At 44.1% G+C, this 19,302-nt stretch overlaps 1 protein-coding gene across 6 annotated transcripts in view; it reads right to left on the reverse strand.

Annotated features, from left to right (window-relative positions):
• Window positions 1-19,302, reverse strand: part of ARHGAP21 (Rho GTPase activating protein 21) — a 147,089-nt gene that overhangs the window by 30,330 nt on the left and 97,457 nt on the right. For 2 of the 6 annotated variants that reach the window (XM_069729578.1, XM_069729579.1), the window contains exons 7-8: window positions 16,913-16,942; window positions 14,039-15,890 (exon numbers count right to left, since the gene is read on the reverse strand). In XM_069729578.1, coding sequence (XP_069585679.1) covers window positions 14,039-15,890; window positions 16,913-16,942 — 1,882 coding nt within the window. Of the gene's footprint in view, window positions 1-14,038; window positions 15,891-16,190; window positions 16,478-16,912; window positions 16,943-19,302 lie in introns of those variants that run through there. The other 4 variants (XM_069729580.1, XM_069729581.1, XM_069729584.1 and 1 more) reach the window with 3 other exon arrangements.

Genomic DNA, 19,302 nt, shown 5'->3' on the forward strand with positions numbered 1-19,302 from the left:
TTCGGAAGGATCTAGATAAGGCAGATGAGGTTTAACAATGATAAATGTAAGGTTATACACATGGGAAGAAGGAATCAATATCACCATTACACACTGAACGGGAAACCACTGGGTAAATCTGACAGGGAGAAGGACTTGGGGATCCTAGTTAATGATAAACTTACCTGGAGCAGCCAGTGCCAGGCAGCAGCTGCCAAGGCAAACAGGATCATGGGGTGCATTAAAAGAGGTCTGGATACACATGATGAGAGCATTATACTGCCTCTGTACAAATCCCTAGTTAGACCGCACATGGAGTACTGTGTCCAGTTTTGGGCACCGGTGCTCAGGAAGGATATAATGGAACTAGAGAGAGTACAAAGGAGGGCAACAAAATTAATAAAGGGGATGGGAGAACTACAATACCCAGATAGATTAGCGAAATTAGGATTATTTAGTCTAGAAAAAAGACGACTGAGGGGCGATCTAATAACCATGTATAAGTATATAAGGGGACAATACAAATATCTTGCTGAGGATCTGTTTATACCAAGGAAGGTGACGGGCACAAGGGGGCATTCTTTGCGTCTGGAGGAGAGAAGGTTTTTCCACCAACATAGAAGAGGATTCTTTACTGTTAGGGCAGTGAGAATCTGGAATTGCTTGCCTGAGGAGGTGGTGATGGCGAACTCAGTCGAGGGGTTCAAGAGAGGCCTGGATGTCTTCCTGGAGCAGAACAATATTGTATCATACAATTAGGTTCTGTAGAAGGACGTAGATCTGGGGATTTATTATGATGGAATATAGGCTGAACTGGATGGACAAATGTCTTTTTTCGGCCTTACTAACTATGTTACTATGTTACTATGATAAGTTTAAACAATGGGCAGCGACTAATAGAATGGTATTTAACAGGGAGAAGCGCAAGATTCTGGGCAAGAAAGGACAATTACATCTGTAGAATAGGAGGAATAGAACTAAGCAACAGCACGTGTGAAGAAAACTCGGGTAAACTAATAAATCACAGACTGCACATGAGTCAACAGTGTGATGCAGCAGCAAAAAAAAAAGGCAAATATTTCTAGGATCTGGGAATGTTTAGCTTGCAAAAAAATAAGGCCAAGAGGAGACTTAATAGCTGTTTACAAATATCTGAAGGGCTGTCACAGTGTAGAGGGATCATCCTTATTCACATTTATACATGGAAACACGAGATGGAATGAAACTAAAATGGAGAAGATACAGATTAGATAATAGGAAAAAAATGTTTGACAGTGAAGGTGGTCAATGATTGGAAAAGGCTGCCACAAGAGGTGGTGAGTTCTCCTTCAATGGAAGTCTTCAGAGGCTGCACAGACGTCTGTGTGAGATGGTTTAGTGAATCCTGCATTGAGCAGGGGGTTGGACACGATGACTCTGGGGGTCAATTCCAACTCTAATATTCTAGGAAATAAGCACCGGGAAGATCCCCACTATAATAAGCCGATAATGCTTTAGAGCAGAGAATAGTTTACTGTCCTCACCATCACCAGCAGTTACTTTGGGTGACCAAGATTGGGGCATAGGTCTTCTGTATAATAACCAGATGCTCCGGATTGGGAGCTGGCCAATACTGCAATGGGAGGTGCCCTTCCGCTCTACTGATTAAAGGGATTCTCTACTTAAGAAACTCCTTTAAATGTCACTCCATGTCTAAATTTCTAGTCCACGGAGCAAATAAGGCACCCAACGATTTTGCATAACCTTTTCCCCCTTTTAGCTCAAACCACAACCCAAACCATACACGATCATTAACCCCATGACCCAAGAACACCTTTGACTTATCCTACAATAAAAAGCTTTTCAACGTAAAAGCCCAGGGACAAGTGCCGGATAACATACCACTGCCATCTTCTATTAATACTTCATAGAAGTCCTGACAGTCCAAGCAAGTCCAGCAAACACCGCTCTCGACAGCCAGGAGTGCCATGGGGTCACCAAGGAGTGATTCTTCGACTAATCGCGATGTCCATAAAGTAAAGCGCCATGGGTCCACGTCATGTAACGCCTTACGTCAGCGCCCCAATGGAAAAAAGGGTAAAAAGAGGTAATAAAAAGAATGAAGGGATCGATACGCGCTTCCCAGAGCGTCCGAGGTGATTTCATCTCGATGTGCGAGGCTCCGCAACCAGTCCCGGGAATATTAACAAGCACACTTTTGTTCTGGCTTCTGCTAGAGATGCATTGTGCCTTTTTCCCCCCTTCCCTTAACAAATCACAAGTTGCTCTGTAAAAAGCGGCAATATAATGGTGCACTGCACAAAGCCGGCACTGCAGACTGCAGCACAAGTTGGTACAAGAGGAATGAATGTATCACATGTATTTCCAAAAAGCAAAAAGTTTCCACCAATGTATCACTGGGTGAAAACTACACTGTTGCTTAACTTCATGAATTAATTACAGGAAACCGGTTTGGCGAGTCTAGAAAAGATCATAGTATACGCACAAATGTGACACTTATCCAGTGAATGATAAATGTTCTGGGCAGGAAGATATAAGTTACATCCTGCCATCTTCATTCCTTCACTCGTTTTCATAAGATATGCACTTTTCAACCTGAACTAAATGTTAGGTTTTTCTCTTGTGGGAGTGTCTCTCCCAGCAATATAGGCTGGATCTGAGGTCTACATGTTTCCAGGGTGCAGCTCAACTTCTATCCTGCACTTCATATGCTTTCCTCCATTTATATAAATTAATTTCTCTGTCCTCCATGAGACTGTAGATGCTTTCCCATTCATTAAGTATAGGGAGCCATGGTATCAAATTTACAGGTCTGCTTTAATTTGTAGGTGGGTTGTAAACAGTCGAACATAAGAGTACACTTGCTTGCTGCTCTTACGCATCCTCCAAAAAAGATGTCCTCCATAAAATAGCATTCTACCTCACTAGTGGCCAGTAGAAAACTGACTACAGGATTTTACCAGAGTGGTTGCAAATTTAGGAATGCGGTGTTCCAATTTTATGAAAGGCGGAAATGGCTGTTAATAAAGACTCATCCGTGACCACAAGAACTTTACAGGTTCCTTCTCTTCTGTCAATTTTTTTTACGTTGTAAAATGTGCACAAAAATAGGGCTATGAGTAACCGCGCTGTGCTGTCACCGTCTGCCCGATGACGTGCAAAGCCCGGCTGCAGGAAAGTGAGTCAGCGTGCGGCAGACAAGCAAGGTGTGGAGGGAGAAGAACCTGGTCACACACGGCCGGGCTCATGTCTGATAAGTCTCACAGCCAGGTGTGCGGCTATGTTCACACACAGGAGGAGTCTCACAGCCAGGTGCGCGGCTATGTTCACACACAGGAGGAGTCTCACAGCCAGGTGCGCGGCTATGTTCACACACAGGAGGTTTTATTTTATTTTTATTTTCTTGCACCAAAAACCAGAGCGGAGGCAGGAAAACTGCTGCGTACAATATGCACAAATAATTTTCCTATTAATTGAAATCGGTGGGAGAAAAAAAAAAAGTAAAAATGCCGAATGAATTGACGTGCTAAAGATTTAAAACATAAAAAATAAATAAAAGCTAAAAAAAAAAAAAAAAGGGAAAATATATAAAATAAAAAGCGTGCATGATTTTTTGAATTCTCATTCACTTTGCTGATACGGTAAAATGCATTTTTTTTTTCTGCATAAAAAAAAGTAAAGAAAAACGGGTGTGAACATACCCAAAGAAATATTCAGATTTAGAGAATTCCTTAAATAGCAAGTACCTAAAAAAAAGTGATGCCATTGTGTGATTTTGACAATATCACATTGTAGATGTTACTTTGGGAATGGCATGTCTGCTATGGAAAGAAAGTTATTGGCATTTTGCATTATTTTATTTTTCGCTGTAAATAGCGCCACTCTTGTCTGTGGGCAATGTGGGGTACTGCAGGTGGGTGCCGTGATGCAAGCAAAGTTGAAATACCAGATGTAGCCCATGAACAAGAGCGGTGCAATAACTAATCTCAGGGACGTCCTCCAACGTATGACCTTTATCTCCCGCAGCAGATTCGTGTCAGTGGGTGGCTTCTATCCCGGTACACTGGGACCTCCGCTCATTAGTGGAGCAGATGGTTTAGCTGGTTCGCAGCGGCACCCGTCACCGCAGCGGCATCGTCGCCCTGTGCCCGCCAAGAGTTTTTGATGCTGCAAATTTTCGATCCCTTAAAAAACACAGCATCTTACAGTTCCAGCAAAGCAGGTAAGACTTCTAGAGATCTCCTGCCCACTGTGGACTTTTTTCCTTCGTGTAATCTGACCTTCAGTGGGAGTTTTCAAGTTAACATCTCTTGTGGGTACACACTTATATGCAGATCTTTCCCAAAGTCTAGCATTAGATGTGGAAAATCCACACGTAAAAAGAAAGAACATACTAAAAACTTAAGTTTCTGCTGCAGAAAAGCATCAAAAACATGTTGTTATCCAAACAGGACTATATCAATAATGTTTCGTCAAAGACAAATACCAGGAGGCATCAAAAACAAATACAGCTTTATTTAAAACATGACACCAACCAGAAAAAAGAAAAAAAAAAAAAAAGTGTCAAAAACCAGAATGCATATACAAAAATGCACTCACGAACGCAATAAAAAAAAAAAAAACACAAGTAACCCAATTTAATAGGTGTAGATAAAATCACCAAAAGCTAACTTGTGGGGACATAGCCTAAGGAACAGGGCCATACAGCTTCCCACACCCCAATGAACATCCACGTTCACAATCCAAGGACATGTACGCATAAGTGGGTACTACACAAGGTATACAATGTCATGCAAAAGTTTGGGAACCCCTGGTCAAAATTACTGTTATTAGATTAGATATTGACCAAGGGTTGTTGGGGTTATGGCTTGTTCACCATCATCGTTCGGAAAGGCCAGGTGAGCAAATTTCCCAGCTTTATAAACACACAGCCTCCTCTAACCTTGTGCCAAAAACTGCAGCCATGGGTTCTTGAAATTAGCGGCCTAGAACTCTGAAAAAGAAAATGGTGGAGGCCCACAAAGCAGGAGAAGGCTATAAGAAGAAAGCAAAGAGTTTTCAAGTTGCCCGTTCCTCAGTTCGAAATGCAATTAAGAAATGTAACAGGAACAGTGGAGGTCAAGATAAGGTCTGGAAGACCAAGAAAAATTTCAGTGAGAGCTGCTTGTAGGACTGCTAGAGAGACAAATAACCCCTGCTCGACTGCAAAAGACCTTCATAAAGATTTAGACTCTGGATCTGTGGTACATTGTTCTACTGTTCAGAGACACATGTACAAACATGGCTTTCATGGAAGAGTCATCAGAAGAAAACCTCTCCTGCATCCTCTCCATAAGATTCAGCATCAGAAGTATCCAAAAGAGCATCCAAACAAGCATAATGCATTTGGGAAACAAGTCTTGTGGACCGATGAGGTTAAAATTGATCATTGTGGCCAAACAGTTCTATGGGATATGTGGAGAAAAAAGGGCACAGAATATCTCGTCAACCAATAAGCATTGGGTTGGATCAATCATGCTTTGGATTGTGTTTCAGCCAGTGGCACAGGGAATACTTCATGGGTAGAGTGAAGAATGGATTCAATGAAATTTCAACAAACTCTTGATGCAAACATAACACCATCTGTTAAAAACCTGAAGTTGAAAAGACAATGACTTCTACAAATGGATGACCCTAAGCACGTTAAAATCCACAATAGACAACATCAAAAGGTGCAAGCTTAAGGTTTTACAATGGCCCTCACAGTCCCTTGATCTGAGCATCACAAGCTCTGTGGCTAGACCGCAAAATAGCAGAAGACCCAGGAATCTCACAGAACTGGAAGACTTTTCTAAAGAAGAAAAAATGAAAATTCCTCAAGCAAGAATTGAAAAAAAGACTCTTGTCTGGCTACAAAGAGCATTTACAAGTTGTGATACTTGCAAAAGGGGGTGCTACTGGGTACTAACCATGCAGAGTGTCCAAACTTTTGCATTGGCCCATTGATGAAAATATATATGCCTATATACACTTCTCAAAAAAATAAAGGGAACACTAAAATCCCACATCCTAGATATCACTGAATGAAATATTCCAGTTGTAAATCTTTATTCATCACATAGTGGAATGTGTTGAGAACAATAAAACCTAAAAATTATCAATGTAAATCACAACTAATATCCCATGGAGGTCTGGAGTTGGAATGATGCTCAAAATCAAAGTGGAAAATGAAGATACAGGCTGATCCATCCAACTTCATTGGAAATGCCTCAAGACAAGGAAATGATGCTCAGTATTGTGTGTGGCTTCCACGTGCCTGTATGATCTCCCTACAATGCCTGGGCATGCTCCTAATGGAGCGGTGGATGGTCTCCTGAGGGATCTCCTCCCAGACCTGGACTAAAGCATCCACCAACTCATGGACAGTCTGTGGTGCAACGTGACGTTGGTGGATGGTGCGAGACATGATGTCCCAGTTGTGTACAATCGGATTCAGGTCTGGGGAACGGGCGGCCAGTCCATAGCTTCAATGCTTTCATCTTGCAGGAACTGCTGTCACACTCCAGCCACATGAGGTCTGGCATTGTCCTGCATTAGGAGGAACCCAGGGCCAACCGCACCAGCATATGGTCTCACAAGGGGTCTGAGGGTCTCATCTCGGTACATAATGGCAGTCACGCTACCTCTGGCGAGCACATGGAAGGCTGTGCGGCCCTCCAAATAAATGCCACCCCACACCATTACTGACCCACTGCCAAACTGGTTATGCTGAAGGATGTTGCAGGCAGATCGCTATACACGGCGTCTCCAGACTATCACGTCTGTCACATGTGCTCAGTGTGAACCTGCTTTCATCTGTGAAGAGCACAGGGTGCCAGTGGCGAATTTGCCAATCCTGTTCTGTGGCAAATGCCAAGCGTCCTGCATGGTGTTGGGCTGTGAGCTCAACACCTATCTGTGGATGTCGGGCCCTCAGACCATCCTCATGGAGTCTGTTTCTAACCCTTTGTGCAGACACATGCACATATGTGGCCTGCTGGAGGTCATTTTGCAGGGCTCTGGCAGTGCTCGTCCTTGCACAAAGGCTGAGGTAGCGGTCCTGCTGCTGGGTTGTTGCCCTCCTACGGCCCCCTCCACGTCTCCTGGTGTACTGGCCTGTCTCCTGGTAGCGTCTCCAGCCTCTGGACACTACGCTGACAGACACAGCAAACCTTGCCACAGCTCGCATTGATGTGCCATCCTGGATGAGCTGCACCACCTGAGCCACTTGTGTGGGTTGTAGAGTCCGTCTCATGCTACCACGAGTGTGAAAGCACAACCAACATTCAAAAGTGACCAAAACATCAGCCAGAAAGCATTGGTACTGAGATGTGGTCTGTGGTCCCCACCTGCACAACCACTCCTTTATTGAGGGTGTCTTCATAATTGCCAATAATTTCCACCTGTTGTCTATTCCATTTGCACAACAGCATGTGAAATTGATTGTCAATCAGTGTTGCTTCCTGAGTGGACAGTTTGATTTAATAGAAGTTTGATTTACTTGGAGTTAGATTCTGTTTAAGCGTTCCCTTTATTTTTTTGAGCAGTGTATATATATTGTTGCCTAAAATACAAAGGAAATGTAACATTGTCCTATGAGGAAAGGTTAGAAGTTTGGGGAATGTTTAGCTTGCAAAATAGTTCGACTTAATAGCGGTCTACAAATATCTGAAGGGCTGTCACAGTGTAGAGGGATCATCATTTCAATTTGCACATGGAGACACGAGAAGCAATGGAATAAATAGAAAAAAAAACTTTGACAGTGAGGGGCGATCAATGAGTGGACCAGGCTTCCACAAGAAGGGGTGAGTTCTCCTTTAATGGAAGTCTTTAAACAGAGGCTGGACAGATCTGTCTGAGATGGGTTAGTGAATCCTGCATTGAGCAGGGGGTTGGACACGATGACGCAGGAGGTCTCTTCCAATGTTGCCTTTCTCTCTCTTGTAATGAAACAATGGAAATTCTTGTGAAATTATTCATAGGGAGGAGTTCCAGTCAAAATGATCTTATGGCGAGGCTCAAAGTCAGCAAGGACCACCTATATTAATCGCACTGTAAGGGGTCAGATTGCCATTTATTTCCGAGCTGAGCCATCATAACTCCTGTCCTTCTGATTAGTAACGATCCAAAGTCAGATTTAGCAATGCGATCATGTACATTGAAGTCCAAGCTGATATGACCCACACGTCGTCAACATACTGGGGTTTAATGGAGACACTAGGGAAGTATCTCTGCTCAGACAGTCAGAAGCAAGATGCATTAGTGCCGCCACTTAGTACTGTTGTACCACAATACTAGCTAAGTGGATATACACTAATGCATCTTGCTTCTGCTTGTTAAAGCCTGGATACTTTGCTAATGTCTCAATAAAAACTCAAATTAAGCATTTTAACGCTTTTTGCAAGTGGCGAGACATTTCTAATGGACATGTTATCAGGATGAAAAAAAAATGAATATGGCCGCCATTACTTCTTAAGTAGCTTCTCAAGCTACTAAATGAAAAATCTGTCTCCACAACCATGTACAGAGGTCCTCAGCATACCTTTTTATAAATTTCAAAATTAAGAAATAAATCTAAAATATTCATTAAAAATATTCTACCATTTTGCACCTGTATCTGGATGGGCAAAAATGTTATACATCCAGCAAAGCTTCTGCCGCCGACTGCCCTCCCTTCCCTTCTTTCAGTGTTGGAGATAACAGCAGATCGAGGGGTTGTACGGAGACATCCAAAGAGTGGAGAGAAGACGATGCACTGACGTCTCAGGGGTCAGAGGAAAAACAGGCTACCGTATATAGGAGAGGAAAAGAGGAAATCAATGCAGGATAGAAGCTGTGCTGATATATAGGAGCACCAAATCCAGCCTATATTACTGGGAGAGACGCTCGTACAAGAGAAAAATCTGAAACTTGGATAACCCGCAAACTACATATTAGGGGGTCTAAAAACAAAAGATTGGAGGCAGATATTTAGATTTATCCCACATTTCAAAAGGAGTCCAAAGCTTTGAATAATAATTTCGGTAGAATTTGGGGGTGAAAAGTTAGAATGGCTTCTAAAGGGACTGTCTATATGCAGACATCTGTCAATGAGAACAAAATGGCCGTAGGATTTTCTTGTGGCCACGGGATGAGCAAGTGTCCTACTGTAAATCTGCAGATGTTCCCGAGATGGTTTGGAGAGTCACATCTAAGGGCGTGAGAAGCTCTGGCTCCACAGATTCTCCTGCCTGATGCATCCAAAATATATATTATGTGCACACTTGATTATTTTCACGTAGGGGGTATCCAGATCATCTATAGGTGAACAGGTTGACATGTTGCACAAATATAAATCAAACAAATCAGGAACATAAAACTCGGTGGGAAAATAAAAGAAATAAGTCTTCCTGACAATATGCAAATTTTCGGGTGACAAAAGTAAAAACCAGTTTTTCTACTCCTGCTTCTTTTTCAATTTGTAAATAGGGAATATGGAGAAATGGTGGATTAAAGTCGATCCATCCATCTCTGAGTGCCGGCAGCTGGCTAGAATGAATCCTCTCAACTACCTACTCATCTATTTTATTTATTTTTTATTAATTTTTCTTTTTATATACTAACAGGTGTGGGTGGGGGGAGAGATTGGTTTGGAGACCCCCACCAATCACGAAACAAAACAAAAAATGTCACAAGTATATAAAAAATAAGCTGAAAACTAGTTTCTCATTTTTGATCCGTTTTTACAGATCGGCAACTATTAAAAATTTACAAGACTGAATACAGATTCCTATGTTCGAGAATCGCAAATGTATCGGTAAAAATCGATAACTGCAGGGTGGCTCCATATGGAATCAATTTTTATTTTGCGCACCTGTAGACTTGAATGGGAGTCTCCTCCACCATGTGAAATAACTTGGTGTACGCTGTGGGGAGACGACGAAAAATTCTCATTTGCAGTACCAAAAGAATAGCATTTCGTATGAGTGCTGTCGAAAACGCAGCGAGGTGAGCCCACCATGGGGTGCGCCGCTCATCAGACAGAAGTTCGACACAATCATTTGTGTTTTACCAACGTAATCTAAACCAATGCGATCTCCCAGGGAAAGGAAAGTGTTAACCTGCCGGCGGCGTGAACCAGTCATTCCTTAATGAACCTGTCTGTCTGTACTGGTAGAGCCGCAGTGAGAGTGGATTCACCCTTCTCTGGTGTGGCCCGATGCCAAGACACCAGGGTGCAGAACGCTGATCTACCGCGGAACACACCGGGCCCGCATCCCCCGCCGCTCACACGTATGATTTTTTTTATTTAAATTTTTTTTTTTAGCAAAGCCATACCCCTTTTCTTTTTACGCAACGTTTTATCTGTCTGTTACCTTACAAGCCCGTTGCGGCACATCACGTGGTGCAGTATGGAGGAATTCGAGCTGAAATGGTAACAGATGTGCGCCGCGGCCATGTGATCGGCAGCACGCGTGCGTGCGTGCGCCTGTGTGTCCTACGAGGGGAGGCTTTGATCTTAACGCCGACCTCTTCTCCATGTACAGGTGGTAAATATATAAAACAATCCAATAGATTTACAGACATTTAAAGGGACAGGAACCAAAATATGTAACTGCACTGGATTAAGGTTTGGGCTACACGGAGACCCTATGTAGCACTATTATTGCTGGACGGCCATAATTTATACAACACCACGGATCCCCTTGAATTGCAGCTCGTTGCTTAAAGTCAACCAGTAGCGCTACAAGAAGAAAAAAAAAGCGTCTAAATTTATCAGCTCTTTGGGCTATTTTTCAAGTTGTTTCTTCTAGTATTCAAAGTGCACTAAGTTATATCAGGTAAAGTCAAAGCAGAAAGTGAATTACAAAAAACAGCACCTACTGGAGGACCAGGTATAGCTGTGATTTTAATGAGTAGAATGTAATGCCTTATTTCACCTTCGGGGGTGCTGCAGGCAAAATTAACAATTGCAGTGGATTATAGCAAATCGTTGAACTAACAGGATACAAAAAAAAGAATGTAATGAGTGATAGTTTCCTTTCTATATGAATTTTCCTTTCCCAACATTAACCAAATATGCTCAAATGTGCAACCTTAGTAATTATGATGCTGAATACCTCCTATTAAAGCCGTAATGGCAACCATATCTGTGCACAACCTGCTTTACTGGCCAAATACTGGACAAAAAAAATCAAAATATCCCTAAAAGGAGGACGGGGGCTGGAATAAGACTATGTAGTAAATGATTGAGTCTACAGCCACAAAGCGTTAATGGCACACCGATGATTTCTGTATGGGGCAGCATATACCGAGGCGCGGGGGATGTGTAGGCTGAACAAGCGGGGCTGACGTGGTGACACATCCTACAAGACACTCGGAATAATCCCAGCTCACGACTTGTAAATGGCAGGTAAATGATGCACGGCGTGGGCGGCAGCGATGCACCTACATAAACATCCGCACCTATAGGAACCCCATTACAAATCTGCCAGCCGAATGATGGTTTGGCCGACGGCCCTCTCACCCCCCATACACAGGAACGCTCGGCTGTCTAATACAGAGCCGCTAACAGATTCATTTTGTCCAGGAGATCAAAAGGATCGGCTGCTCGAAATCCAACGATACCCTGAGATCATCTGTCAAAAGGCCCTAACAGACTCTGGGCCGATCTGACAGATATAGGCCGGGGTCTCACTTGTGAGTTCAATGCAAGAACCTCACGAGAGTCTCTCGCACCAAGTCCCGACACTGCCGCCGGCACTCGGGACCGGAGTTTGCGGCTGCATGTATTTCTATACAGCCAAATGCTGCGGTCCCGAGTGCCGGCGGCAGTGCCGGGACTTGATGAGAGTTTCTCGCATTGAACTCGTAAGTGTGACCCCAGCCATATCCCCGTGTTCAGTAATGGGGCCTAGAGACGGACCTCCTGACGTGGTAAGGAAACTCACTAGATCTCATTACTTCCAATTACAGGTGCTTCTCACAAAATTAGAATATTATCAAAAAATTAATTTAGTTCAGTTCTTCAATACAAATAGAGAAACTCATATTACATAGAGTCATTACACAGAGTGATCTATTTCATGTGTTTATTTCTGTTAATGTTGATGATTATGGCTTACAGCCAATGAAAACCTAAAAGTCATTATCTCAGTAAATTAGAATACTTTATAACATCAGCTTGAAAAATTATTTTAAAATCCAAAATGTTGGCCTACTGACATGTATGATCAGTAAATGCACTCGGGGCTCCTTTTGCATCAATTACTGCATCAATGCAGCGTGGTATGGAGGCGATCAGCCAGTGGCACTGCTGAGGGGTTATGGAAGCCCAGGTTGCTTTGATAGCAGCCTTCAGCTCATCTACATTGTTGGGTCTGGTGTCTATCATCTTTCTCTTGACAATACCTCAGAAATGCTCTATGCGGTTAAGGTCAGGCGAGTTTGCTGCCAATCAAGCCCAGTGATACTGTTGTTTTTAAACCAGGTGTTGGTACTTTTGGCCGTGTGGACAGGTGCCAAGTCCTGCTGGAGAATGAAATTTCCATTTTGTATTGACGTAGTGAAATAAATTAACTTTTTGATGATATTCTAATTTTGTGAGAGACACCTGTAAGTTAGAGGCGCTCACCTTGCGGGTGCATAATCACACTATATGAACAATCATGGCCCCTATACATGCTCTTGAACTGACCAAAGAACGGATTCTGGTGTCTACACGAAAAGACAAGCACTGTAAGGTTGGCTCATTTTCTAGAAAATATGAAACTGGATGGCCTTGGGCCAGGGCCATGTTGGGGGTAGCCCATGCCTTCGGCCAGGGACACGCTGGGGTGCGGGGGGTGTAGCCCATGTCTTGGGCCAGGACCATGCTGGTGGGGGGGGGGTGGTCATCCATGGGCCAGGGCCATGCTAGGGGTAACCCACGCATTGAGCCAGGGCCATGCGAGCGGAGGGAGGGGGTGGGCACTCCTAATGCTGAGCCAGAGGGCCTATACCCAGGGCCATGTGGGGGACCAATGATGACCCAAGCCAGGGGCATGTGAGACACTCCACTCCTTGTGGTGCATGTGGAAGTTAAATGAAGTGAAGAATTTCCGGCTCTCAGATATTGTGAATCTTGAACGTTTCTGATGTTGAACGCTCGGGTGGAGCTGAAAAATTCAGATTCTGACAAATAAAAGAATCAAGGTCCACAATATCGGAGTGCCGGGAATTCTTCACTTCATCTACTGTAGTAAATGAGCCACGATGTCCTACTATAGAGCCGACCGTGCTACACGGCCCACCATCATCATCTCCTCACTCTGGTGAAGCCCATAAACCTAGAAAGTCCTACATGTGTGACCACGACCCTGCTTCAGAAAGACCGTGACAACAGGATCCATGAAAACATCTGTGTAGTCATACAATGTATAGCCGGCACATCCCGATGATGGCCCATACTGTATAGCCCGGTGTATGAGCCATCGCTCCAGTGACAGCAGTGTTATTAGTGGTAATAGGTCACTGACTCAGGCTCAATAATTAATCAGGAGTCATATACTAATTTATGATGCAAGCATATGGCAGATAAGCATCTCCACAGAGAAGAGAAAGGGCAGGGCCCATCGTACACACAACACCCGGCCGTGCGAGCTTCCCTCCTATACACCTAGGCACAAACAACATGAAGCCTTCTGCAATGTATCTGACTAACAACAGATCTACACCGGATCTCCTCCAGTACGTGGATGATTATCTGCAATTCTGAAGATAACAAAAAAAAACTAGATAGCAAATGTCGTCATCTCAACAGGAAAGGAGAATTGATCAGATTTCTTTAATGCGAACCAGTATTACAAGGAATAAATCACAAATGGGGGGTGCAATTAGTCTACCAAATTAAGGTAAGCCTAGTTAGACAATTTCATGATGGAATTACTCAAGAAGCTCCCAACTGGTGTCACACACAATGGCCCTCCAAAAAGAAATCCTAAAACGAGGTGCCACCATACTTAAAAGGATAAAGTCCAAATAGGCAAACCCGAATATCAGCAATCAATAATCTAGATCTTACCTATGAAGGGTATGGAGGCCAGTGAATCTCCCGGTGAGTTGGCTCCAGATACCTTCTTCTGTTCTATACTTTTTATCTTGACTTCTCTCCGGGCGTCGTTGGGTAACCAGCAGGTCGTGTCGGACACAGGTTCCTGCTCGTTGACGGCAAAAATGTAAGATTGCTGACGTAGAGGCTGGAGCGCCTGGCTTCCAGACGGAGATTTATCTCTTAAGATCACGGGATCCACAGAATTAAATTCTGAAGCAGACAAATGGACTTTTGTTGCGGGGCTTTGCCCGTTCTGAACGTCCATGCTATCGGAGGTAGCTAAGCTTTTTGTCACCTGTTGTTGCACAGGTCTGGTGGGAATCGGTGAAGAAGTAGAGATGGGAGATTTGATGACTGCATCCAGATGTAAATTATGAGCGGCTTCTGCCGGAGAGGCTTTCTGCGTGTTTAATGTCCCAAGTCTGCTGATGTGGTTCACCGATTTTTGGTCTTTGACGATTGCGTCATCGAAGTTCATATTTGGGGAAAACGGTTTAGGTCCGTAGGAAGAGCTTTTTACAGAATTCGTTTTTGCAAGTGGAAAGTTGGTTCTTTCGGATATAGGCGGTCGAGAGTGTGAGTATCTGCAGGAGGAACTCTGAAAGTTCCTCGTTACCGGTGAGCCTTTATGCTCAGCTGGGACCTTCTGCAAAGGATGTGCCGAGCCTAAAACGCGACGTCTGTTATCTGAACTATATACAATGGGTCCGACAGGGAAGTTTGGGGCTCGAAGGGACATGTGAATAGAATGCTGTCTAGATCGATCATAAATACCCCGTCGATCATCCTGTTCAGTAAATCCAGTCCATTTGTAGTTGTGCTTTATTTCACCATTTGCATCTCGAGGATCACCAGTATAGTGATCTGGTTTTTTAGTAAGGTAATCGCATGACCCCGATCTATTGCTCCTGGGAACGACAGACTGTGATGTAAGAGTGTCTTGGGAAGCACTACGGGGCCATTCTTTCCAACCTTTCAAAATGACAGGATCTTCAAGCCTTTCCTGAGAAACGCTCCGTTGCCGGATTTGGGCAGGATGAGGAACCCTATCGTGAGATGTACTGCGGCGACGGATCTCGAATGATGAGCGGATGGGGGAAACTTGGCTGTATTCCGTGTTTTGCGATGCAGCTCTAAGGCTGTCCAGTCTCTCTTGTATGGTTCTGTGGCCATACATCTGCATACGTCTGTTATCTATGTACTCTCTGTATGTCTTGTAATTTCTCCAGTCTATGTGCTGGGGAGAAGTTGAAGAATAATGATTAGTAGGAGATGGCGATTCCTCGCCTGGGATAATTGCCCTCCCAGTACAAAGAGAGTCAACATGGCCTCCATAGCTTGGAGGTTTACTTTTAAGTCCACCATCAACTGGTCTGGTTACCATCGACATGACCGGGACAGCTGCAGATGGTGGAGATGTGGTCCTTGGTTTCATGAGTGCGCACGGATCGACCCGATGTGAAGGACCAGCACTGTTCGGTCTACTTGATGAAAGCTCTACCACCTTCCCAGAAGGCACTATAACAGTTCTTACAGCTTCATTGCAGACGCAAAGAGCAGTGTTCGTCTTCACAAGCTCGGTTGGCGATGGAGGCACTTGGATTTCCACTCGGTGGTTTCTGTCTGGTTGTGTTGATGTTCTTACCGGCCGAACAGGTTGCTTAGCCAAAGATGTGTCTTGAGGTGAAGCTTCGGCCAGTTGGGCCATCACCGAGGGTGCAGATTTTACACGGGGATAACATATAGGTGGAGGTTCGGGAATATTGTGTGCGATGCCACTGTATGAATCATTTCCCTTCAGGTAAGCATCTTGGGAATATGCCTAGATGGAGACAAGTAACAATTAGAAAAATAGTAGAAAAAATTTGACAACAATTTTTGCAACACAGATCCTTGGTTCCACCTGAAATCGTAAAGCAAATGGGCATGATGGGGAATAAACCATACAATATTTATTTATTTTTTTAGGCCAGATGAGCAAAGCGACATGCAAAAGAAAAATACATTTCTTATTAACCCAATTATCACCGTAGATGCGGTTAACCGAAAAACGTATTTGGCCCAGTTTGTGAACGAGCTTAGGAAACACAAATCCTTCTAATCACAATGGCGGAGACCTTACCTTGTAGCGCCTTAGAGACCGACTCCTCTGAAAAAGCGTTAAACTAAATTTGGCACGGTTTATCCATCTCCCTTGCGTATCAAAACGCACTTCAGAGATCATGGCAAAATACAATTCCGGCATTCAAAGGGAGGGGGGGTAATTTACAGGTTAGTAGGGAACGGCAAGCATCTGAATGTACAGGAGCTCCATCGGGTAAAAATCCTGTTAAAAAAAAAAAAAAGGTTCCTGTACGGAGCAAAACAAAAAGCTGACTGCAGAGCCTGCCGATGCAGAGAGGAAGAAAAAATGGAATTGGTGTCCGCAGGTATTTATACAGTACAGGTGTGGGATCAGGTTACAGCAGTTCCTGCTCAGCCGGTGACATCCTCCTGAGGAAGAGCCCAGCCTGCTCGCTCCTCCCGTGCATTCGGGAGGGTAGAAAGCCAACGCGTGCACCCAGAAACTAGTGATCCCGGGGCGAGGCATTGACCTCCCCCTGCAGCATTCACAACGATGCATAAAAATGCAAAAAAAAAAAAAAAATGGAATACAAAAATAATGGAATAATTCTATAAAAAATAATTTAAAAAAAGGCATCGCATGCAAATCCACATTTTCAAGACACAGACGTGAAGCACTGCTGGAATATAACCAGTTCCGGTGTTAACGAGCGAGGATGTCAGACATATTAAATGAAAATTAAACATTCCATAGAGAGACATGGCTTCTGTGCATCTTACCAGAGCTGTGATCTCCTTTGGAAACTGCAGCTGGGCAGGAAATAAAGCATAGTAAGAAAAAAAAAAAGAAAAAGAAGAAAAAGCTGCTTATTGGTGTAAAAGATCGAATTATGTTGTCGTATTGATGCCGAGCTAAAAATACATCTACGCTGGGTTCTGTGGAAGGTACCAAAAAGAATGGACGAGGCGGTGGAGCAGATTCATTCCCATTTCCTCCTAGGGCTGCAGGGGCTCGCACACGCATATGTCACTGCATGGACGGCTCTCGTCTGCTGGAGGAGGAGGAGGAGGAGGATGGCAGAGCCTGGGTGCTGCTCATGGACAGGTCTTCTGCAACATGTACCGATCCTTCCTTCCCATGCACCACAGATAATAACGCTCGCTCCCCTCTCCACAGCGTTCGGCGGCGCAGCTTAGAGATGACGAAACCAATGCTCTATTATGCATCCCCAACTGTGCGGCTTCCCATACAATCATGAGCACCGGCTCAGCTGACTGCAAGCTGCCCCTTCTCCACATTCCTGCTAAAATTAGAAGGACGCCGTGGAGATTTCTTCAATGCACACATCCACAGGGAAGCATTTATCTGGGTGGGTGGATGGCACATGCATACAAAGTCTGCTCTATAGGGCTGCAGCAGGCAACCTGTGGCTCTGGCCTGGGACTACAAGTCCCAGCACATACATCTTACAATGAAATGGGGGAAGTACCTACAGCAGAGCCATTTATCCATTACATATATAGCTCCAACATGCTCTGCGGCGCTGTACACAGTCTTTCTTCCCAGCAGGATGAATGAGTTCTCCCTCAAGTATACATTTTTGTTCAAAAAGGATCACCCAATAAAACCCAGCGAATACAAGGTATGGAGGAATAAGCAGCAAGTGTTCAAATTCCCTACAGCACTCCCGCAGGGGAAATGAGGTATTACATAGTGACTACCGAAAAACAATGGGCCGTCCCAGTTTATATCCATGGGTCTTGCTTGGTCCTCCAGACGTTACAAAACTAAAAAAACTGTTCTATTACAAATTATATCTATATGTTGCATATGAACATGGGTCCAGAAAGACAGGACCTAATGGGAATTTGTCCCCAGGATTATGCTCCCCAATCGGAGGACATAGACCCCGATACCAGTACGGTCATTTACTGAACTCCTTGCTGTTTTAATCGGTTGCAAATCTGCTAGTCCTTATCAGCCTTTGCACTGGCGGGGGGTGCGCGGCAGGGTTGTCCTCTGTCCCCGCCATTGCTCGCATTAGCTGTGATTATTAGGAAGCCCTCTGGGGTAGTGGGATGGCGCAGAAAGAATATGGAGGAGAAAATTACGCTTTACGCTGACAATGTTTTATTATTTTTGGCTGACGCCTCCAAAACATTACCTGCGGATATGAAGACAATTGAGAAGTTTGGGAAATTATTCGGGTTTGGTGATTAATTGGACTAAATCGGTATTGCCAACACTGGATAACGGGAACATTAATGCACCTCACTATACTGATGAGGGATTTCAAGTGGTCACTGACTTTAAATATCTAGGTATCAATGTAACATCTAAAATTACTAGGAGAAACTTAACCTCAACCCAATACTGGCGAGATTCTAACCCTAACTAGACACGTGGTCTATACTAGCACCGTCAGTGGTGGGTCGCACCAAGATGACCTGGATGCCACCATTGCTATATGTATTACATAATGCTCCAATTCCGCTACCCCAGAGATATTTCATTACAATTAATTAGTTCAGGGACTTAATCTGGGGAAGACGAACTCCAAGAATTAAACTCGAAACTCTGCAAAGAGAAAAAAAACAATGGGCGGCCTTGCAGTCCCAAACCCAGCTCCCATAACTCTGGGGACTAATCTCATTACTTTATACGCATCTGTTGGACCTTGTATTAATAAAACACCCCAGAAAAGTGGGAGGGCATGATAGCCCCTATTGAAGAGGGGCTGTGGTCTGAAATACTGGATGGAGTCCCACAGTTGTCTTTGAGTGAACCCCATGTCTTAAAGTGTTATGTTTGTAAGGGTGACGTATTGTGGAGAGGATACAACAGGGACCGGGCCCCTTTCGTGGTTGAGTTGTTTTGTACTGTTGTGTGAAAAAAAAAAAAAAAAAAAGCTCTATAACCTCGTCCCCACCACTGATTGTGCATAAGCAGAAAGCTGCCAGTGTAGACAGAAAGCAGCCGGTGATTGGGTTATACAGAGCTCACGTATACGGAGGACTACATGGCAGTGGGTTTACTAGTCCTCTAGTGATCTCCTGCTGTGATCTTTTTCTAAATCAAAACCAAAGCAAGCAGCCCAGTAAGTGATACATCACTGGAATCAGAGTCTCCGTCTCTACAGTAAGCTGCTCTCAGATTAGGTGGCAAAAAC

Source organism: Ranitomeya imitator, chromosome 6 (genome assembly GCF_032444005.1).
Source record: "Ranitomeya imitator isolate aRanImi1 chromosome 6, aRanImi1.pri, whole genome shotgun sequence".
In the NCBI taxonomy this organism is placed as follows: domain Eukaryota; kingdom Metazoa; phylum Chordata; class Amphibia; order Anura; family Dendrobatidae; genus Ranitomeya; species Ranitomeya imitator.